This window comes from Ornithodoros turicata, chromosome 5, assembly GCF_037126465.1.
Source record: "Ornithodoros turicata isolate Travis chromosome 5, ASM3712646v1, whole genome shotgun sequence".
NCBI lineage: Eukaryota > Metazoa > Arthropoda > Arachnida > Ixodida > Argasidae > Ornithodoros > Ornithodoros turicata.
In genome coordinates this window covers 77,254,005-77,278,304 of record NC_088205.1, presented here as the reverse complement: position 1 = coordinate 77,278,304, position 24,300 = coordinate 77,254,005, and the positions used below count along the sequence as shown (strand labels likewise).

Sequence of the window (24,300 nt, the reverse complement as noted above, 5' to 3'; positions counted from 1 at the left end):
TCGTTTAAAAGAGGGATCATTTTCGAAAGCGAAATGAGAAATCTGAGTGGGTGTGCTAATATCGTAAAATGGGGAATAAAAAATCGAGATTGTCAAAACGAAGCGCTTTATGTTCTATGTAACTTCCGCGGGAATTCACGGTATAAGCGTATACGTGGGCTTTAATATATGATCGTCTGCCGCTGATTTACTATAGCGTCAATATGCAGACAATGTGTAGCTACTCCTTTGTTGTACCTTTACGTCCTTTCCCTCCGGTCGCGAGAGATATGATCTGTATAGAACGCTTGCATATCTGTTACACTATATTTCTACGTTCGCGTCCTGCATATCTTTAGAGTTCCGTACTGGGGACTCCGCCGTGTCTGACATCCCTAATTTTCATGGTGTGCTTTACATGATGTTCTTTAACGTGTGAGATAATTTCCGGTAGGGTACATTCTTACATTACATTCTACGTTCTACATTCTACATTTCTACATTACATTTCGTACATTATTGTCTACTACGTCGTTGAGAACTGCCGGCCCCCATGTCATCCTGAAGGAAGAGTATAGCATCAGAATACAAATCAAGTAAAACGATACTACTGTTTCCTTTCCGCAGTATTCTTAACAATGAACAACACTGTTCGAAACATAAACCACATACACATTACTGGTATAACGTTGGAATACAATACGAACTTTTCTGACACGTGCGTTTTGAGAAAGTGTTCTGACTGTGTCCTCCTTTCTTTTTCTTTTTCTTTTAAAGTTCACATCCTCATCCTTTTTTCATGCATCTACATATCTGCGGCATTGCCGTCACGATTTATGAAAATAAGAAATATTCCTCTTGACTCTGCCAATTCAAGACTAAAAATATGGGTACTGTTCGGAGTTCCATAAATCTTTTCCCTTAGAACTCCTTTGGCGGAGCGCATTTTCTCCGTCCTTCCATAGCGAGGCACGTGCTGCATATAAAGTATGGAATCAGCTGTGTGCTTCAATGATGTAACTGTCAAAAAGAACACAGCACTATATATCTTCCGACACAATTTAACTCGATTTATTGCGTCGCCTCCTGCGACCTATGAAAGGGATCCAGAAGAAAGTTGCAAATTGTGCCGTGGAGGGTCGCCTCGTTATTTTTGGCATGAATAATTTTGAAAATTCGATATAGGCGGGAAGGAGACTAGAAGAGGCTATAGCTACAGTGTAGCTACGGCTCGGTGAGAGGTGATAGTTTGTGACGTCACTGCGGTTTACATGAAGGAGGCTTTTGCGCGGCAAAGAGTTATGAAAAGGTACGGTTGAGAAGCTGAGGAAGTTCCGACATTCTTCAAGAAGTTGCAGATTCTCTGGAACGTTATAAACGGTATACCTATAGAGCGGATCTAGTTATGAAACTATTGGTTTTGTTTCACCTTCGTAAGTTACGTTAGTTAAGGTTATTCGGAACTCTTTTTTTCTCTCTAGCCTAACCTAGTTTAATCTCGTTTTAATGCAGTTCGTCAAGTGAAGATAATGTAATCGGCTGACACGTAGTCAGCCTGGCTTACTCTTGGGTCGTATACGCTACGGTATTATAACTTTTGAGCGTTTTCTACACGGTACTATTAGTGAGTTTCGCTATCGCCCTTGTGTACCTAAGGAATAGCGTGGTGGTCCTGCGCGAATCTCTCTTTGTCTTTGTTATGGGAAATTTACGTACACAACACAAATTAAACCGATGGCAAAAGGGAACTTTCGATACTCGAATGACAATATACAACACGCGAAAAAAACACAGTATTTTGCGCGCACGCAGAATCACCAACGCTATCCTAAAGCAAAGGCGATAGCGCACGATGCACTAAATCCCACTCTAAACCCCAGGCAACATCTAGTACGTCGAGTTTAGCTATATACACTGTAACAGGCACACACGAGCTGAGCACAGTGAGCACACCCAATCAATCAATCAGCACATCATTGATCGTAAGTTCGCAGAAAGCAAATGTGCAACTCACCTTGGAGGTATGGAATGCACTTGCACATAATCTCTCCGAATACAAAGTTCCTAAGTAAGCTCCCGATGAGCGTAAAAGGCATACAAAACACGCCAAGCAACAAGTCACTCACTGCCAGGTTGATCAGAAACACGTTGGTCACAGTGCGCATGCGCTTGTTCTGCACCAAAGTCACCATCACCAGTGCATTTCCCACGACGGCGAAGAAGAATATAATCGCGTAGAGGGTGACCCTCAACACAAAGTCCTCCGGCGTCGCAATGGCCGTCGTGTCCGTTAAGTTATCGTAGGTCACGTTCGATTCGTTCGCGACTGAAGTCACCCATGACGTCACGAGACTGAGAGTGACGTTGGTAGTAATGGCGTCCTCTGACGTCACTTCCAGACTAGGTGTAGGAAAGTTGCCGAACAGGTCGGGGACCACCATAGTGAAGTTGTTGCGGTGCGGTATTATCGGTATGAGATTACGAAGCGCATATTGGTGTAGTAGCTTTGGTGATGTGGGCTGGTCGTGGTAGTGCGCATCTGAAGCAGGCCTTGGCGGGTTGTCGTTCATTGTTGAGTTTTGAGCGCATGAGGCAGGCCTAGAGGATGGACGTCGCTTCGCATCGAGATCTTCACAGGCTGCAAAGATCAAAAAGGCAAAAATGTACACTATGCGCAAGTATGACATTTATCTGTGCAAATAATAACAGAGTGTAACACTTAGAAGGGTGCTGGCAGGTGCAACAAACACACAAATCAGATCGCATACCCGTGTTCAGGCAAAGCAACGAAATGTAGGCTGCGTTCCAATACCCCGGCTAGTCGACTGCCTAGCGGTCTAACCGGAAGTGCTGCCATGTTAAGTCTCGTTCCAAATCTCGCCAAGTCCGCTATTCAGTCGGCTACCGCCTAGTGCGCATCGATGCAGTCTAGTTGTACGCCTGACCATCTGACAGCCGGGATGGAGACGCGCGTTGACGGTACCAGTGTGCCCGCTGTTTCTGCTGGCTTTAAATGTAAAGTTGCACATAGTGGTGTGTTTTTTAAAACCGCGTAGAGAGTTGCAACACATGTTTAGTTGTGAAGTTGACAGTTTATGCACGATGTCCTGCAAACTTAGCGCATTACAGTCCTGCTGCGCTTGCGCAGTACGCATTTCTTGCGTGAACAACGAGATGGCGCCACAGGCGCCTCGGCTAGGCAAGCCTGTTCCAATAGTGACAAGCAAAGGGGTCTACTCAGCTGCCTAGTCAGGCGACTTCGCGGGCACGAGGTATTGGAACGCAGCCGTAGTATTCTTTCAACCCTAGCAGGGTTACTTCACTGGAGAAATTGTACTCGAGAGCCACCAGGGGCACCACTGATGTAAGGCTCTTATAGTTTTGGTGCAGGCGTTCTACTTGTCGCGACGTAGAGTGACGCGGCTCGCTACTGCAGTCAATAGGAACAGGTGCAGGGCGGGGCTTAAACGTGTTGTTCTTAGGTTAAACACGGCTATAGGAATACGATGTAACGCAATACAGTTGACCCCTCTAGCAGCTGTACAACGCTAAAGCACCCGTACATTGTAGACCGCGCGCAGGGCATCGTGTGGGCTGTTTTCCGCCAGTATTCGTACGTTTGTAATAATGACAGCAATAGCAATGAAGGATAATGCTCTTATGATAAGAACCTTGCCATTCCGTGACCACCCATGCTTACCTGGAGCGCTCAAACTTAATGCCTCCTAAGGATATTTCTAGGGCGGATATTTCTTTAACTATTCATAATATATTGAGCGTATAAGTCATAAGGCGCAGTCTGTGAACGACACAGCCTTTCTTTCCCCCTTTTTTTAGTAAAAAGAAAAAGAAGTGTGAGAGAGAGAGAAAAAAATTGCGACGACGAACATCCGGGACAGTTAATATTTTCAGACCATCATCATCAGTTACATTACATCAGTTTTCAACGTTGCAACGTTACATCATCTACGTTATCATCTACATCATCTACATTACAACGTTTTCAACAATAAGGAGAGGAGAAAAAAAAGATCGATCTTTGTTCTTTTTGTTTATTCCATGTTAGCATCGCGAAGCAACTGTGACTATGAGCGCCTGTTCCGATGTGGACAGATGAAGAGAGGACAACAGGAAGGAGTGGGAGGACAGAGGAGTTAGTATGCGTCCTGGGCCGACTTCAGGGGGAACTGTGCCGACATTTGACTGGAAAGTCGATCCTTATTCTGTTGTGTGGAATCGTATTCAGAAACTCGAATTGCTAACAGGAAAAAAAAGACTCGTAATTACGTATACAGATGTGTTTCCTTTTTTTCACTGACTCCACTGACTGATTGATTTTTAAAAGAAAAAAAATGGAGATGTTAGTCTCGAGCTACTCGGGACTGGCTACTCCAAGACGCGTTATTGAGAAAAGAGAGGAAAACTACACAAATTCATACAATCCACTGACTATCGACCCTTATTTAGCATCGTTCACCACCTCATCATCAGGACACATCTCATCCTGCCCATTGTGCCTCGGGGTAGTGGGCCGCACCTTATGTGGCGAATTTCCCCATTCATTATCATTAATTTATTTGTTGTTTGTTATTTGTTGTTGGGGTGTTTCACCCCGGTGAAACACCCCATCTCATCGTCATCATTTATTGTTGTGTTGTCCTTATTTGTTGTTGTTGTTGAGCGTCATTTCCTATTGATGTCACGTTAATACATGCGTGATCAGCGAGGGTAACCCAAGGCGCCATAAAATGGTAGACGATGTACTTTTTGTATTTTTGTTCAATAAATATTTATAGGCAAACAGAGTCACATCGCACAAGACGAGACCGTCTCTCCGTCTAACGCCCATCATAAGAGGCATTTCCGAGGACGAAGTGGCCATAAATGACGCGATAATTGGTGGCCAACCTATATAAGGACCATGGGTGGGGTATGGAGGCCCAGATATATCTCGCTGCGGAGGAGCCGTAATCGTAGTGCATAAATCTCTCCTGTAACGGCGGACGTTTTTGACACTGCTTCGTCGAAAATGGGTTTTTACCAAGTATGGCGCCTTTTTTTTTTCCCCAGTAGAGATAATTTAGGTGACGACCAAGTTTTTTTGGTTACCCCTCAGACCACATATAGAGAGCCCAGTATAACGAAGATATATGTTGAGAGAACATCTTGTTATGTACGAAGTAACGACCTATAAAAGTTTACCCGCTCTGGCAACGTATTTTATCGTCCCTATAAGGATGAGTTAAGCGTATTGAAGGCCCTCGGATTGCTGACCATCGATTACATACGACAGTTCGTGTGGCGGGATGGCTCGATGTTATAAATCTTCCGAAAACTGTCATCATTGTGAGAAAGGTCGCCGTATTTGAAGTATGTGTAATTTTTATTCCATCATACAGTCAAGAGTCGCCGAAAGACTTTCCGTTACAAGGCCGTCAGCAGCACTTCGTTTTTTTTTTTTTTTTTTTTCATCTTTATCCCATCACCACGACAGCTTCAATGTCAGGCAGAATAATTTTCTCGTACACTTTATCTTCGGTACTACCATGTGAACAGAGAGAGAGCGAGAGAGAAATACATGATGACGATGATATAAGCATGACTTCCGCTGATTGAGCAGAATGCTACCCCGTTGCTATTTGAGGAAAATGAGAGGATGGTGATGAGGATGATGCTGACGACGCTGACGGGGTTTTAGAGTCGATCAGGCCGGTAGTTTCCAGGAATTTGATGAAGGGTCGCAAGACGGACATTTCCTTTCGTGTGTCACGTGAACAGAACATTTTATCATACAATGTAAAACCAATCCACTGGAAAGGATTAGTGAGAGGTGCGAGGAGACGGCAGCCAGTTAATACGACACACTTCCGTTGTACCCATGTATAACCTACACTAATGTGGCTTCACCTATGCGTACACTCTTTAAAAAAAGGGTGTACTTTAACTCCTTGCCACATATATCAGTCGCTTCTGAAGAGTACAAGTATTCTCAAAAAGGAGTCTCCTCACTGCTTTCAGAGAGTGGGGAGGCCCCTTAACTCCCTTCTGGAGAGTAATATTACTCTCCAGTAGGGAATGAAAGGGTCTGAAGCGAATGAGGAGACTCCTTTTTGAGAGTAATTGCACTCTCCAAAAGGGAGTGATACATGTGGCGAGGAGTTAAAGTACACTCATTTTCTTAAGAGATAGTGTAGAGTTCCTATGAAGCAGAACGCTTTATAGGTCGAGTTTATTGGCTCTGCTATGGGGTCTCAATCAGCGCAACGTAGCGGCAGGTAAAATAACTAGACGTTCTGAGCCGAAAAGCAGTACCAGACAGGGATCGGAACCGGTATTTTTTTCGGTCCGGTTCGGGTTCGGGTTCAGGCATATTGGTTCGGATCGGGAAGAGCTACGCTGAACCGAAATTATCAGCATGAACCGATTCAGGTATATCGGTTCGGTTCAGGTTCGACTCAGGGACAATCCCCCCGCACATACACAGACAAAAAAATCGGTCAGCGGTCGGGACCTTTACAGGGATTGAAACCGTTAGTTTTTCGGTCCCGGTTTAACCGGTTCACGGGCAGTAATTTTGCTACATGAAAGTGAGCTTCCACTCCCCGGTTGAGAGAGGTGTGAGATAACCGTTTCAAGTGAGTCAGAAAAAGGTCGGTCAGTAGTACAATGATTTCACCTCTGAACCGATTCCCGAACCGGTAACCGTATGAATTATTTTTCGGTTCAGTTCCGGTTCGGTTCAGGACAAGCGAAAAAATTGTTCTGGTTTGGTTCGAGTTCGTCAGAAAATAACGTTTTTTTTTTTCGGTTTTCGGTTCGGGTTCAGCTCCCCTGACAGCTCTGGTACCAGACGCAGAAGACGCCAGTTTCTGAAAAGTGGCTCCACTCCGTGTCGTTCTCTTTCCCTACATGCGATCGAGATAAGCGACCGTTCGCGTTCCCACCGCTACAGTAGTAGGAGTACCTCGCGTGCGCCCATATACATATACTACGCGAGTTGACACCAGTAAGCTGTACGATTTGCGATGCAAGTCTCGTCAGACGACATTTACCATCCCATTCATAAAGGCGTACACGACGGCGCCTTTTGCATGCTCTATTCGCGGTTACGGAAATAGGCGCTGCGCGCACTGCCGGAATATAAATAATAAAATGCGCCGGAATACAAGGCTGCTTAACGATTCGATTCGTAATAATAGTGAGTTTTACTGCATCATACGCTAACGCCTTTGCGTAGGTGAAGGATAGCGTGAACAATCACCGAGCAGAGAAGAGCGAAAAGGGTTAACAATTGGGCTATTGGGTTTTATCGCCCTTAAAACGCAACGAGCTCGTATGTTTCGTATATGCTCGTTGCTGCCTTGATACTCGGACCGTTCAGACACTGAACTGAACATGGCGTGGGCTCCGCGCGACGAATTAGGACGTCGAAGCTATATAATAAATTTCATTCTTTCGAAACGTGCAAGACGAATATGATGATTATGACCTAACGTATAGTTAGGTAACGAAATAAAATAAAACCTAGTACATAGCGCAACTCAGAGCAATTGGGTATGGGGTAAAATGGAGATTTTGGCCTCACTAATGTGAGGCCCACAACTCCACATCACTTGCACCAGTTACTGTATGGGGTTCTATATTGCCGGTCGCGAGCAGAAGCTAAGAATGCGGACGTAGAAGAGCCAATCAGATTTCTTGGATTCTGAGCCCCGTGATTTTGGACTTTATAACCATAGGATTTTAATCGCGGGATTTTTTATATTTGGATTTTTATCCCCGAGATTTATAACCTTGGATTTTTAGACATGTTTTTACGGGATACCCCCCCCCCCCCCTCCTATGTTTAGCTCGAGCGAAAAACCACCAACGCTGTCCTTTACTTACGCGGGGTGGGCGACTGCCCATTATTATGCGATAGACTGATGGTTCACTTCGCGGAACCCGACTAACATTAAACATCATTGTTAGCATGCATGACGAAAAACGCAGTACTACACTCTAAGAAAAAAAGGAGTACTTTTACTCCTTTTGGGGAGTAATTGCATTGCCACAAAAAATAGTCCCTTTCGGGAGTAAATGCACGGGAGTAAATGAATGTCACAGATTGAAGACCGCATTTCACGAGCTGTTGTAAATGTCCCAGGTACATAACTGGTGCGCATGCATGAAAGTACTTTGAAGCAAACCGTCAACCGTGATATATCGCGTGATATAAAATCTTGCGCCACACTAGGGCACAATTTGCGAAGAAAGATGCGCTAACCGTTTCTTACTCTGTGTGGCTGGAAAATGTCTACGTTGTCTGAGTTATACAGCCTTATGTCGTTCAAATTGACCGAGGGCACATTTTACGTAGACTGTTGCATTCAGGAGACCATTCGCGAAGTTTAGTTTCAATTTACAGTCCTGGGAAGTAAATGTCGGGACTAAATGTTGGGTTAGGGGACTAAAATGGGGAGTAATTGCAGACTAGGGAAGTAGACGCTGCAATTACTCCCCGTATCGTCTGTGTAACAACGGTGGGAGCAACATGGACACAGGGCGTTTCGAGATTGGATAACGTGCACATCAGCGTTCTTTTCTTCTTCTTCTTTTTATTATTTATTATTTATTTCTTATTCTTGTATGTTTTTGTAATTGTTTTGTCGTGCGGTATCTGTAGAAGAATTAGAGCACTAAAACTTTACATTGATGGGACCGACGCAATACGAAAAAAATCAGTCCAGTGAAGGTATCTGAAAGCGTTCTTCCTCTCCGGTTTCTATCGCCGAATATCGCCGAATATTAGTGCAATGCTATTTGCTTCGAATTGAACTATATTTACTCGGTCAGCAGCGGTACATTTTACGCAGGTGTAATGTAACATCATCCTACTGGGAGGTTCATGTAACTACAAACACATTTTTTCTTTCTTTCTTTTTTTGCGAATATAACGTACGTCTCTGTCAGTTCTAGAAAACCCATGACTGGAAAGTCCATGCTTTGATGATTATCTTTGTACTACCCTTAATTCTACAAGATAATTATTTTCACTAAACACCATCAGTTATATTGTTCACGAATGTTACACAAGGTTATTAGGGCAAATACTTAAAAACGTACATGTACAAGAACAGCTCATTCGCATATCATCGTCATCATGTATTTCTCTCTCTCTCTCTATCATGCCCCTTGTGCCTTGAGGTAGTGGGGCGCAGCTCATGTAGCGAATTTTCCCATTCATCATCATTAATTTATCTGTTGTTGTTGTTGTTATATTAAGAATGGCCCCATCAAGACCAATACGTTCTTCCTTCATTTACTAACCCGAAAGTAGCAGTGCTGAAAATCAGAAGAGCCCGTATGAAGCTAAAGCCCGATCTGTCATGTTGTACGGGCAATATAGTGTATCAAAAGGAAAACAGACAAGTAAGGGGCAAAACAGTAGTTAATCTCACAGGTTATAGGTTATAGGTTACCATCAATCTTCTGTATTGTTGCATCGCAACTTGTCTACAGTTTTCCCCTAGCTATTATTGGCTCCATGTTCTCCACGTTCGGCATGTCTCGTACGTCTTCCCAATACCTCCTTTCTCCTCTCCTTTTTCTTAGCTTCTATTACGTTCTATAGCTTCTTTTAGTTTTGAACCTCTCCCGGTGCCTCGCCAAAGATTTACGGTCGTGGAAGTCCAAAATCATTTTCCTCACTTTCGTAATCACATCTTTCTTCCACCTGTTTCTCCCTTGGTTTATCTTTCTGTGCGTGCATATACTCTTTCTTTCGTAATTCTACACTCTCCTTTTCGGCAACACATAGGACTGGATCGATATGAAAAATGACCCTTTCAACATTGAGTTACGAGTCAATTGCAGACATTGTTGCAAATATATGTGGGCAACTCTGGGTCGGCTACCGGTATTTCAGTGACTCTCGTGCGCTGCGTGCAAATCTGTAAAGTGTCCCAATCGACAGAACGCACTTCGGGGACACCAGGGAGTCCGTCACTCAGATCATATAAAGTGCCGGCCGCGCGGCTGCCGCGCGCGCCGACGTCCTGGGCCGATATACTTTGCGTGAGTGTCTTATGTGGGTTACGTAGGAAACTTTAATTCAGTTTTGCTCTTGATTTCTTTACAACTTGATGATCAGAGAGTCCACAGATTTACAAGTCCTGGGGTTCTTGTCCCGTGGCTTGATGTAGTCAAACTGCGAATCGACTAGAACTTTTTATTCCAATAAACAGCAAAAAAATTGCTAAAAATAAGTTCAGCCTTTATTACACAGTCCCTAATACGAAGACGGTGCAACCAGTTCCATGGGCGCCTACTCCATGTAGGCGGCAGAATATGGGCTACGGGCCATGAACCTTCCTATGGATTTCCAAGGCCCTGATCCATTATTGTCTCTCGACGTAATAAAACTTGACAGCACATTGGTTTGCTGATTTACTTATCACCAAGTGGTTCGGTTCGACTCACGCGGCATCGTTGACTTCTGTTTGGTCGTACGGCTGACTCCTATGCCAGCGGAGGAAAAACCAGCCTGACGCCGCCGCCGTCCACACTGCCATTATCCCACAAGTCTAGTGTAAAGTCTAGTGATAAGTCAAAGTGGGGAGTTAGGGACGTCTCTTTTCCATGTGTTATCCTTCTAGAAGTGTATGTTAACTGGTTGTTCATCAACTGCTCATATATTGTGTGACATAAATATGACTGTTGTATTAAGGCTTGTCTTTGACAATGAACAACGAAATTTCGTTGTTCATTGTCAAAGACATGTTCGCTTGATACCTTGCGCTGTGAAGTAATTAATTAGAAGTAATTAAGTTATTGTGATTAATTGATTTCAGAGTAATTTACTACAATACCTAAGTACTTTCTCAAATGGATCGCTGTTAACTGTAAGGTAATTACATTTTGCCTGTAGCTTTTACTCAAGGGACAGTGACCTTCTGCTTTCGTATGTGTATCACGATTCTGTTGTGAATTTCTGTCTGCAGTATGGTCTGTTTCTTTGCTAGTGCGATCACGTTTTTAATTTTTCTGACGTTTACTAGTGTTGCACATGTTTTAGAATACATTTAAAACATGACGTACTCAAACAGGGTTGGAACTGTTCGTGTGGACACTCATCACACCCAATCGATTAGATGTTCCCTCTCTTTGTATTTATAATTTTTTTTATAAATCCAATGCCATACAGCGACTAATTTAACATCGATGCTAGATGTGCTTTGTTTCGTCTGTTGTGGTATTTTGTTTTGTACACATACGTTTTGTTGTTTATATAAATATTATATGTGTAGTCTAGTTGTGTAAATCATGAACTTCTGGGGTGGACAACATTGTTTCTAAATATGTTGTGGGAGACGATGTAATATCTGGTTGCTCCAAACGGGCACCGCCTGATGTAACTCGAGAGGAACTGAATTACATTTGGTGAGTGATTGTAACTCCGCTACATCTCGGTAACTAGTACTACAGTAACTCAATGGACGATTTCAGAAATTGCATGGATGGCCCACCAGAGAGCGCCTGTGTTGCGAAAGCCCCGCTGCACCTTGGGATTTAGTTTTCATGAGTCAGAGGGAAGAAGAAGAGCGCAAACGGTTTCGGTTTTCTCTCTCCATCACCTCCCGCACCTTCGAGCAGCAGGCAGACGAGCACGAATGTAAACTATTTCCCACGACGCATTGCGCGATGCGCGTGACTTGGGCGACGGAGGGCCCCCGTGCGGAGCACAAGGGCAATATCTGTAATCGCCTATTACATTTCTGTAACTTTTCCTGTCACTAAATTACTTGCTGCCCACTGCAACTCAACTTCATTACGTCTTCTAAGTAACTTATGCAGCTGCGCTTGCTTCGTGTTGACACATCAAAAGGCGTTACTGAGCAACACTCCGTGCAGTTCTCTACGCCGTTGTTGGTCCTACTGCATTGTTATGATAGAAATTTTTCGAAAAGTCGTAATTCCCGTTTACCAGAAGAAGAAAAACACAATAATAACCTCAAGTTTTACGCCGTGCACCCACGGCGCGCCCAGTTCCCAGTGACGGCTTAATCTTCTTTCACGGGGGAGCGAGGTAAATTAAAATTTATCATGCCTCGGTTGTTCCTGTGGAGTGCGTGCCATATTTGCTCGCCGCTTGGTGAAGCGTGTACTGTCTTCATTGTGCTGCACCGACGCATAATGCACCGTTGGAGGAGATGACTAAAACTGGAAAGGACAAAGCAGTGCAGAACAATTTTTAAAAGTTTTAATTCCCCCTTACGAACATCATGCGTGCGTGCAAGTGATAAAACAATGCCTTTTCCTAGCAAACTCGACAGCTACTCGATAAATAATAGCCATTCCTTGCGAGATACAGCGTGCTTTGTAAAACAACCAAGGCATAATGTAAAAAACCCCGAGACTAGGGAACACGAAGGGACAGACACAAACTCGAAGTCGTGTTTGTGTCTGTCCCTTCGTGTTCCCTAGACTCGGGGTTTTTTACATTATGCATCATCTTCACCAGCTCGCTTGCTTCCTAGCCATTTTTTCACAGCCAAGGCATGTTTTTGACACTGCATCTGCTGAACGTTTCTGAAGAATTGTCTCTAGACTGATGGGGATTGAAGTACGCTGCGTCTACTAAAAATTTAACGCACGATGACCAACGGCAGAGTTTTAGCGCATCGTATGCTATCGCCTATGCGAACCTGAGGGATAGCGCTGGTGGTTCTGCGCGAACGCGCAAGACCAAAAGAGAGTTTCGCGGAGTGTGCAGAATCACCACGCTATCTTGTACAGGGTGTTTCAGTTAAATCCCCCGGGCTAAATGATTCGAGAACGGGTGCACCAATAGAGGAACTTTCTTTTTTACAAGTATCTGTCCGATACCACCTACCGACTGCGCACCGTGTGAATGAGTGAGAGGCGCTCATTATTTAAATAAAAATTCAGATGACTCTCGTGAAAAAACATAACTTCTAAATCAGGGCGCCGTCGGCATTAAAATGGGTACTACCCCTTTGGGGACCTTCATTTTGTTCTTTTTCTATCACATCACATCACATCACCTTCGATGGACACCTTTTAGAGAAAAATCCGCGGAGGCGGAGGGGAGAATTTATTTGCAGAAAAAAAAAGGAAAAAGAAAGATAAAAAGGGGAAAGGTTAGCCATAAATAAAAGTAAAATAAAAAATAAAAAAATCCACGGGTCATTTGTTGCAGTAATTAATTGGTTTCGGTTTACATATTTTTGTCGCGGCTGGTCGCGGCGAAGAGCAAAACGACGTAATTCATCGGTGTAATTCATTGGTTTAATTCATTGGTGGATAAGGGAGTGAAAGAGCGTCCTTTTGCGCTCCACCGCGACCAGCTTCGTTTCGTAATAGTGAAAAAGGTTTTCGTTGCGTGGAGTGGGGCACGAACATGGGTCCTGCGGTTCTTAGATTTGATGCCTGTGAACGCTGAACCTATTTATTTTCATGACACAAGTCATCCACACCTAAGCACGTCTTTAAACGCACCGTTAACATCTTTAAGCACCTTATTACATACACAGTGCTAATCCTTGAGAGCTAATATCGACAACAATGTCCGGTAATCACTCCTGGGTGTCATCCCTGCGCTGCCATAATCCTGCTGAAAATATATCCACCGCTGGAAGAGAAGACGAACAAAATTGTGATACGACAACAACAACAACATAGATGAATGGATGATGATGATGTGGGATGTTTCCCTGCGTTGAGTGCAGGACCCTACAAGGACCGTACAAGGACCGGTAAAGGATTTTCACGAACAATTTATCTGTGCTTGTGATCAAGGTCTTGTGATACAAGCACAGATAAATTGTTCGTGAAAATCCTTTACCGGTCCTGGTACGTGCGAAACAGACCGTGCAACAACAACAGCTTTATTTTTAAGATGATGAATGGGGAGTGTCGTCGCCAGGGTAGCGTTCCACTCCTAGAGTGGAAAACCTCCCCACTTCATCATCACAATAGAGAGTTTTAGCAGACCGTTGATAACGTGGCTTGCGTCGAACCGTATCAACCGGAACCAATTAGTGGGTAAGATTCTGAGTCACGCACCACTGCGATTGGTTCCGATAGGCACGATAACCTTGTCAACGGTATACTAAAACTCACTAATATATATGTTGTTGTTGTTCGTCGCCAGGAAACACTCCGTATATGTAGCAACTACGCAAAGCCATTCCTGCTAACGTTTCTACATCGAAGACTTTCCCCTTTTCTCTTCCGAAACTCCTCCGCCTCATATCATCTTGTCCACGGAGCAAATCGGACCGAAAATGTCTGCTGACGGCAGGGCAACATCGCGACGCTGGTCCCCCCGGTATGGCCTCCGGTCCATTTCCTTTCCGGTTACGAAGCCCCGCAAAGTTCCCATCTTTCATCGATACTTATTAGCGGCTGAGCGCGTTCCTGCTGACGCCGAGCACATCCCCTGATTGACCGCCGTGTCTTCATCCTTATAACAGGGTCTTTCATGAGTTACCTGAACGTGTGTTTCATCTGTGTTGTTTCTTTCTTCTTCTTCTTTTTTTCTTGTTCGTCTTCTTTTTCCATTCTTGTTTAGGTTAGGAGCTTACTTTCCCTCCTTCTTTTTCCGCGCGTGGAAGAGAACTGGAAATGAGCTCGTCTGCTGAATGAGACCTTGCGGCGGGGCTCTTCCATTGATAACGTTAGGAGGTCAGACGCTGATGTCCATTCCAGGAAACCCGATTGCGGCGCAAATCAGTGGGTCCTGCCGGATGAGTAAAAGACTGCGGAAAGGCGGTTCATTACACCTCGAAGCCATATAGCACGAAAAACGGGTTTGCCTGATATTTAGAAGGATCAAACGTGTCTATATGGATTTCTTTGTGAGCTAGCGTCAGGCTCCTGCTGCTCAAGGCGGTCTTGGAAAGCTGTTCGACCTTCCATCGCAAGGGATAGTAATGAATTTTGCGATGGCGCAGTAACGATAAAATCAATGTAACGCGTGATAAACTCTAACACGCTCTTTATCATAGTTTGCAGGTGTTCAAAACGAAACTTCTTCTTTCTGTTCAGGATATTTTATTGACGTGATTAGCTAGTTACACTTTGACTTTCACTTCCAGCGTAACAACGCAAAATGCCCAACATACAAACTGTCTGTCAACATACTGTCGTTATTTATACCGTTCCGTTCCGTATTTACCGGTTGCATACCGATCCGGCTACCTGTTGCTCGGACGAAAGGGCAGTATATCTGAGTTACGGTTATAGCTATGAAAATAGTAAATGAGACGGAAGCCTACCCAAAGTTCGAAAACTCAAAAGGACAAAAAATCGAAACACCGAACAGTCAGACGAGGAACGGTTACATTTTGTCCGTCCGTCCGTCCGTCCGTCCGTCCGTCCGTCTCTCTGTCTCTGTACGTGTGTAACTAGTTCTTGCTACAGGCAGTAAGCTAGAGTAAAGCGGTCACTTGCGGTTGGAGCTTAATAAGGAGCACTCAGGTGACATCCAATTTTACTTTTATTTTTTCGATGCGGCGTATAAAATGAGCTCCTCCGAAAGTACTACGAGCCAGTTCAGGTGACCCACAGAGCGCGCGCGGGGCCCCGTGTGTGTTCCACACACCTTTCAAAAAATCATCCACTCGTGAAAAGGGTGTATGGGAGAACGAGGGACGGTCGTGACGTAACGTGGTCCCCGCCACGTGACTCGTGACGTACAGCGACACAGCTCAGGCACGTGCAAGGTGTTCCACGAGAGGATGTGTATGACTCAATTCCTAAAAATAGGTTTTACGTCAGGAAATTATAACGCTACTTGTCATACGCACGTCCAGTCCCTTGTCACAGATTGAGGCCGTTTGCATTGATGGTACGCATTAACTAAGCTAAGTTGCTTAATTAAGCTCGAAAAATTGCCTAGCAAAGGCAGCGTTTTTCTTCCTGAACTTTGAAGCCTATTGCCAGCGAGACTTCGCGATATAATCTCTCAAAGAACGACAAGACAAAAGATTGGCATGAGTAACTAACTTCAGTAACTCGTTACTGAAGAAAAAAAAGTGCCTCGTTACAGTTAGAGATTACTCTACCTTAATTACTATCCAAGTCTGATACTCTCTGCTCACAGTCTAGTTATTAAAAAAAAAAAAGTACCTGCGGTGAACAGAGAGCTCAAGATTCGTTTCGCGTGGGCGCCCTTTCCCATTTCTTTCCACAGCCCTCATTTAAACATTACTCCCGAATTCATTCAAAACCTGTACCAGTCTTGAAAAGCAATGTGACGTGAAAGAATACCCCGAAGCAAAGCCCCTTTCGGAAACTAAACGTTTCGAAATCTCTGCTTCGAATCCCTTCCTCGTATCTACATTTCACGCTCCCTTGCCCTCGAACAATCCACTCGAGGACACTCGTTTTTTTAAATTTCTTTTCGCTTTTTGTTTCCGTTTAGTTCAAAAGAGATTAATGCGGGTATGCACGATATCCTCTCCTACGAGCACTCTCGACGATTTCACGGCATGACAGTACCTTTGAGGGGAAAGGTTATAAATATTTGGTTTTGTTCTTCTTTCTTTTCTTCTTTTTTATCTCTACGTAACGAGAAAGTAGAATGCCTTGCACTACAAAAAAGAAAAAGGAAAGCACGTTCAGATACAATTGATACGGTTATCAGGCGGACTAGTCAAATTTTGAGAATGAACTAGTGTCGTCTGCTACGCTCTGCAAGAGATATGATTGGTTCCAAGTTTACAACTTGCGGTTTCATCCGTTAACAGTACGCTCAATTTTCGTAGCCTCAGTACCGAAGCGAACGCAGCGTAGTTAGTAGTGCGTTCGATGTTATCTGGAAACTACGTTTCGCTGTGTGTGTGCCGGAACAGTATTCGCCAAACCGAAGACAGGGGACGTGTTTCTCGTCACTCTGTGGACGTGGAAGCAGAAAAAGAGATGTTGTACGTACCACAGCAAGATAAATCCGAGAGAGAACACGTAAAAGGAAAACGGTACGTTGTAGCACGGTGCATGATAGTGTCCATAAGCGACGTGTCCGGCTCTGTTGTCGCAACAATTGACATTGATATTCAGACCTGGATGTTTCTTTTCGTCGTTCAACGTTTCATGACAAAGTATGAAACCACGTTTAGAGTACAGAAATGGGACGCGGTATTGGTCCCGAATTACGGCATGGGAATGACGCAGTATCACGCATGGCGTGAGAAGAGAAAATTTGGAACAAGAGCGCTGAAAAAAAAAAAAAAAAAAAGTGCGGGGGGGGGGGGGGGGGCAGTTTACGAAAAGTCAGTGAGCGCCACAGAAATGTTGTAGTATCTGTCGTGGTCTTTTTTTTTTCTTTCTTTTTCTTTCTTTTTTCGCGCTCTGCAATTTACATGTCTGTCTGACGGGAACTTTGGCGTGTGCTTTCAGGCCTAAAGCAGCCCAAGCATTTTATCTGCTTTCCATTCGGACGAGGTTACATTACAAGCAGTTGCCAAAATATTTGTATTTGTATTTATTAACACGTATTAATTTCCTAGGACGTTTTGTATTGCTAACTGTAGGACGTTATGTGAAGTTTTGACTCGAGTTCAGGTAACACGCATGACTTTTAACTTGGAACGGCATATATACTCACTGGAATAACCAATCATTTTGTAGGTGTTTGTATTCACTTTGCGTACGTGTCTGGACTGTTTAACAGGGCTTGCCCTCTCAGTCCTCCTTACAGTGTACTTCATATCACGTAATATCAATAAAAAATATTAGGCCTGAAATCATTTTAGCATGGATCACAGCCTTAGCCTTCTCCCAAAAGTGTTCACCTTTTACTTGAGGCACGTAAGAGTTCCAGCTGCGTCGAAGCGTAACTGCGTTCGGAAGATATAAGCGAAACTGATGCACATCAGGAATTCCGTGTAATGTGGCCAACAACTAACCGATTATGCCACTTTCCGCGGATATCGGTCGATGGGAGGAATCTAAAGAAGCTGCGGTGACATTCTGTATGACCTGCATAACCAATACGGCACCAGGCGTTCCCATTTGCATTCAGGGCGGAACGTTCGGGACAACGATTTTCCCTTGCTGCCCCCGTTTCCTACGGGCCAGCGTGTTATAAGTGGCCGCTAAGGCAAACGTGGTGGCCAAACATAGCACACTGCACAAAGTGTACTCAGCGTTATTGAAACCCATCTTACACGCGTCTCAGTAGCTCAGATCTGCATAAGATGAGCAATTTGGGCACTCAGACAAAGATAATAATAATAATAATTAATAATAATTGGGTGTTTACGTCGCGAGACAACTGAGATCATAGAGGTACAAAGAGGTAATGACATAGATAATGACGTTGAATATGACGTAGATAATGCGAAGAAAGTCGTCATTAATATGAACTTATGAAACTAACTATGAAAGTGCATATGCACTATGAATGAAAGTGCAATGCAACTATGAAAGTGTATAACTTTCATAGTTGCCGGTCTCCTTAACATTAATCGATTTCGGTCGGCGACACCACGACGACATCAAAGTATGAATATTCAACATGCTGTGTCGAAGTTCGCAACAAATTCTTACTTAATTGCATCCAGTTCCGAAATGCGAAATAAATACTGAGTTACTTGGATAGAGTACAGCCATGGGCGTGAGACACATGATATAAGTGACAAGGGTGGGGGTATTGAGTGTTGATAATTGCATAGATTATGACAATTTCCTTTATCGCGCGTACAATTATCGATACCCATTGAGCGAAGAGCTCTCCCTCCTTAGGTAATCGGCTCGTCATTTATCCTTTATGCTGGTCTTTTCCCGGTAATCGAGCGGAGAGTTACGTCAAGAGTGTCGACGTGCCGCAGTGATGGTGTGTACTCGTGAGGCGTGTCAGGTTCGCAATACATATATCGTTGCCTTCCAACTGAGCCAAGTGGAAGTGATGTAGCATTGAAAATTCAGAGAGGACGTCCCGTTTCTTAGAACCGCGTAGGGCCTCCTCTTTTTCCGGCTTGTTCCTTACGGTGGAGGATAAACGGCGCGTGCCCTTCAAACAAAACGCGCAAAAAGAAAGACGTCTTGTAACGGGCAAGTGAGTATGAGTGTCAATTTAATGACAGAAGCTCTTGTTCAATGCAATACACACACACAGTGTTTCACGAAGAATGAGCCAAAGTAAAAAAAAAAAGAAATCATCGCACACGAAAAAGTAGCTACTCTTTCGTGTTACTTTACTTTTTCGTGATACTGAAATCATTTTTTTTACTTATTAATTTTTTTTATTACTTTTTTACTTTAAATTTATTTTTTACTTACTGATTAATTAGTTAAGTGCAATTAATTAGTCAGTTATTTAGTTAGATTAGTTAGTTGGGGTTGGAACTAAAATGACGATGAGAAATTTGTAGTGGGCGATACAACGACACGAAACCCGTTGGTTGCAACTGTGTACCTCTAACGGATTGTTGTTGTTGTTTTCTTTTTTTTTTTTTTGTCGGCTCCAAACCCTAACTTTTGGATTTGCAAAAAAAAAAAAAAGAAAGGAAAGAAAAAAACGACGCGGGACCTGTCGCAGCGCTCTCGAGCGTCCTGTTATTGAACGAAGACTAGTCACAGTTCTCATTGACATTTTGGCTTGGTCGAGACTGGGAGGTACCCGGGTTCGAATCCCGGTGCCGGCTGGTGCTGTCTGGGGTTCTTCCTGGGTTTTCCTCAGACGCTTTCAGACATATGTCGGCACAGTTCCTTCAGAAGCCGGCCCGGGACGCACATTCCCCCAGGGCCGTCAGTCGTGACGTTGCCCACCTATGTGAGGCCGACACAGTAGCAAGATATTCCGTAGCAGACGACAGGAAAGACGCTGACGGTGTCGTCTGCTAAGTGTCGTCTGCTAAATGCGCAGTACGCCACTCCCGATACTCCAGCACCGTGTGAATGCTCAACATAACACGGGGCAGAACTTATCCTGTAAGCACTTTTTCTTCCACTAGAATGTTCCGTGAGGATGTAGCTCGTGCGCAAGTGGCATGTTGCTCGACGAGGATCATGCATCCCAGAGCCGGTTTTCTAGGAAATGTACGGCCATTTGCTTTACGGTCTCTGAAGAAAACTCAGGGGGACTTGAACCCAGCACCGGCTGTGCTTTCTGGGTGTTTGCCCTGTGTTTTCCTCAAACCTCGTAAGGCAAATGCCGCTCTTTCAATATCCCCTTTGTCATTTTGTGGAGTTCCTCCACCAGCTCTCCTGCATGTATGCTATTTCATCCTCTTCTTTGTAACGAAACACCTCTAGTGGCTCCACAGAGCTACCGCTGCGGCGTCGCTCACGATTTCAGTTGGCTCGCAACGTAAAGCCCCGAAAGTCGAGCCGACTCCCATAGGACAAAACACATTTAGCGAAAGTCGGAGCTTCGCGATAAATGTGTCCCTTATATACAGATGCGCGTTAAAGCGCATTGCCTGTGTTCTCTAATTTGAGTATGTCTCGCAGCGGCGGTAGAATAAAAGGAAAAAAAAGAGGGAGCAACGGTGCGTAGAGAAGCTGGCGAAGCCGTTGTCAGGTGGCGCCACGCTTGAAATCATTTTCCTTAAAGGATGAATGATGCCATTACCTTGACAACAAGCGATGTTTTTCTTTTTTTTTTTGATTGGGTGTTAGCGCCGCGAAGCGGCTGTGGCTATATGAGCGGCGTGCAGATGTGGACAGGCGGAGAGAGGACTGCAGGAAGGAGTGGGGAACAGGGGGATTAGTATGGGTCCTGGGCCGACTTCAGGGGGAACTGTGCCGACATTCGTCTGGAAGGTCTTCGGAAAACCGAGGGAAAACATCAGACAGCACAGCCGGCGGTAGGGTTCGAACCCTCCACCTTAGGCCACCTTAGCACACTCGGCATGCCGCTGGTAACAAACGATGTGCCCAATCATCGCGGGGATATCGTTTGAGGAGACCAATGGGAGTGCATCTCTTGGACAGGAGAGAGAGAGAAGGAAAGCGTCAACATTGCGGTTTCGTTCACGAACTTCGCAACCGATCATTTCCGTTCCTTTTATATTGCTGTCAAAGCACCGACACCTTTAATTCCGCGTGGAGAAATTCTGGCACTTCAGCGCCCCCCTTTGCTAAGTAGCAGCCTCGCTGTTTCTCCTCGGTTTTATGCAAAACACATCGCTATAACAGAAGTGTTGTTACCTATATGTGCAGTCCGTGCTTTGAATGCTAATTCAGAACAGAAACATTTGTACCAAGGAACGGAATAAAACACGCACAGGAGCCCAGCAGCGGGAGCTAACGTTTCGGGTGCACGGAGGATTCACTTCCACGCACCCAAATAGCGTTGGCCGTCTATTAGAAACCCAACTACTATTCCAATCAAGAGATGCTTGCGCAAATACAGAATGATGGAGGAGTGCATCGGCGATTGCATCGAAGGTCGCGTACAGGAAAGTAGATCGTGAGACTTCCTCGTGTTCAACACTTGCGGTGCGAAAGCACAATCTATCACATCTCTACTATTCCACCCGTTCCGTTCCTCTTCGGGAAATGGCAAGACGCGTGCCTAGCGAACAGTGAAATTACGTGTCTCGGCACACGACGTTATCCGCTCGCGTCGTTGCGGCCTTGGTAGGTTTCGTGTCTGAAAAGAGAGCGCAGTTCCTTGCCTGCGCGCGATGTCGATTGGTAAAGAAGACATAAAAAGAAAGCAGGAAGCGAGGATGATTTCGGAAGTGGTAGTGTGGAAAGTTTGACTCATGGGGCTGTTTCGCAGCGCTGGTTCCACTGCAAGTTACAGCATAACGGGTACTTTTTATTCTTATTATTTGTTACATGCTAAATGCATATGGGTGCATAGGGCGTGGTCAGCTGCCTGGAAGCTGCTGTCTTTGCGGCTTTTTGACAGCCAGCTGTTGGTAGAGTAAAACGAGTATCTTATTTTTATTATGCCCGTTACTAGTTCGAGCTACAGCACATGAAGTTCGCTTGAAGGTTGATAGCAATTTGGTGCCGTCACATCAAATGTGCCCCGTTATAGACTATCTTTTATTGCAGCTGGGCTATTTCAGAGCATATTGGAGGACATTAATAAAATAAATTAAAAAAAACAATTAGAACAAACTCTTTTCCCTTGTCTTTTTTTTTTCGTTCCCTGGAATTTCTATACACGAGCATCAAAAAAGAAGTTGAATCAATGTAGAGTTACTGAAGTAGCATTACACATTATCGAGCGTTATCTCGCATATCGAGCGTTACCATCATTTCCAAAGTTGTCGTTCTCCGAGGAACGTCACGCCACCTCACGTTTGGAGCGCGCGACGACGCATGAAAATCGCTTTGTGGCTGAGATTAAAAATATACAGTTGCGATTTAAGAAACGTAAAATAAACGGTGCCTTCGCTGGAGCTCGTGGCGGGTTCATGGGGGATGCCATGCGTTCATCGCTTGTTACGTAATGTCGACAAGTTTTTTATCTGGGCGGCCTCAGTGGCTCAGTTTGTAGCGTGTCCGCCCACTGACCCAAGGTCGTTGGTTCGATCCCTGCCGAGGACGCCAGCAACTTGGGCGGCATAGTACAAGTTGCTAGAGAGTTTCAGTACATCGTACGATATCGCCTTTGCGTACGTAAGGGAAAGCGTTGATGGTCCTGCGCACGCCATAACAGAAAAAGAGCGCGTAGAACTACCAACCAACCACCAAGGTTTCTCTGGGTTATATTATTTCAAAATTTAGGCAGTGAAAGCTCCTAGTAATTACTAGCGCTCAAATCCAAAAGGCACTTGCGTACGGATGGAATATGCACTGCACTCTTTCGCTTTTTAGCTCCCCTTTGCGCTCTAGCATTACGTCATTTTGACGTGGCGCCTTCCTCACAAAATTACGATCCAGGGTACCACGTATGATTTTACTTCACTCGCGGAAATTGACTAGATGAATGTGAGTCTTATTGTATATTATATTGTAAGGTGAGGTATTGTATTCAAAATCTAAACAGTTCCAGCCTCGAACTGGAAATGAAATGCGTTCAATTTAGACATCACACGCGCACTACGTTTTCCGCGCAGTAGAAAATACAACAACAAGTGGATAAGATTAGTTCACAGATTGACCACGGTGGCGTCGCGCATGATCGCAGTTGTGTCGTGACGTAAAGCTACGAATTATTATTATTGTGAGGAAGACCACCGATCGCAATCATCCCCATCGCTCTGACCATCGCGCGAGACCGCGCCCAATTCATTCTGGTCTCGGCATCCATCCTTTCCGGCTGCTAATAAAAAGCCCTATACCTCCATTGGCTACACCTGTCTCGGTTTTCTGCCCAACACTATTATTGTATTTGATATCGGCAGTGGCCTTCATTTGGAGTTTACGGCATGGTGACCTCTGTGACCTTCGCCTTCTAACGAAGCGAAGCTCGCAATCAAGGGATTTGAAATTTTTGTGAAATAATTTAATTTACGACCGTGAGCTTCCTTCCTTGTGTGCGCATTTTCCTGCTGAGGACCTCATGATAATACGAATGATGAACCGTTTGCCCTTGAGGAACGAATTCTTAATGAATAGTAGCTTTGGGAAGACACAAAAAATAACAACAAACAAACAAATTATAATTGGCTTAATTTTTTATTTCTCATTTTTGCTTGGCTTCAGTGCGATGAGTTCGTTGCGTGCAACCTTGAACCTTGCAGTTTGGTATTGGAAACGTGCTAAAGAAACACAATTCATTTGCCTGTTGTGCAACGTTAAAAGAAAAAAAAAAAACACGTAAGGTTTTCATACATTCAACAAGGGCGAGGCGTACACTGATCCTTCTTCTTTTTTTCCTTTCTCGTTTTCCTTTTGCTCCCCGGTGAGTTTCTTGGAAGCAACTTCGCAGAAGTGTTCCGCGTATTTTACAGTTTCGTGTTTCGGATTCAACTCAGGGACCATTATTTTGAATATCAAACGTCGAAGTGAACTCGCAAGGACGCTCACATAGGAGTCAAGGTGTCTGAACACGATGGCTTACTCTGTGCAGGGTGAAGAGACATCATGCCCTGACATACGGGACGTCGTCTGCTATGGTATCCGCCATTTTTGTTTCCAAAGTCCAACACGTACTACGCTGACAAGGCTGCCCACTTAAGACTTAGCTATATGAGCTAAGTGAAGAAAGAGGAGACGAGGTTTGAAGAAGTTGGTGAAAGCGGAACTTTGCATCTGAAGGCATGGTGCCCGATAGCATCAAGATGGCGGCTTACTGGCGCTCGCCTCGGCAAAGGTTGACTACACCCTGCACAGAGAGAGGTAGTAATGACGCGTCCTAATTGGTCATATAGTCCTCCAGAACGACGTTTGTAGGTAGGGGCCGCAAAC

General features: G+C 44.5%; 2 protein-coding genes across 5 annotated transcripts in view; one reads left to right on the top strand and one right to left on the bottom strand.

The window, feature by feature from the left end:
- Window positions 1–24,300, bottom strand: part of LOC135394868 (cholecystokinin receptor type A-like) — a 186,132-nt gene that overhangs the window by 118,411 nt on the left and 43,421 nt on the right. The window contains exon 2 of the mRNA XM_064625902.1: window positions 1,994–2,617. Coding sequence (XP_064481972.1) covers window positions 1,994–2,549 — 556 coding nt within the window. The 5' untranslated portion in view covers window positions 2,550–2,617. The remainder of the gene's footprint in view (window positions 1–1,993; window positions 2,618–24,300) is intronic.
- The window catches only part of LOC135394869 (uncharacterized), a 287,749-nt gene continuing 280,171 nt past the window's right edge, over window positions 16,723–24,300 (top strand). For all 4 annotated transcript variants that reach the window (XR_010422975.1, XM_064625904.1, XM_064625903.1 and 1 more), the window contains exon 1: window positions 16,723–16,961. Coding sequence is in view for 3 of the 4 variants with exons in the window: in XM_064625904.1 (XP_064481974.1) it covers window positions 16,795–16,961 (167 nt within the window). In the remaining variant the exon portion in view is untranslated. The remainder of the gene's footprint in view (window positions 16,962–24,300) is intronic.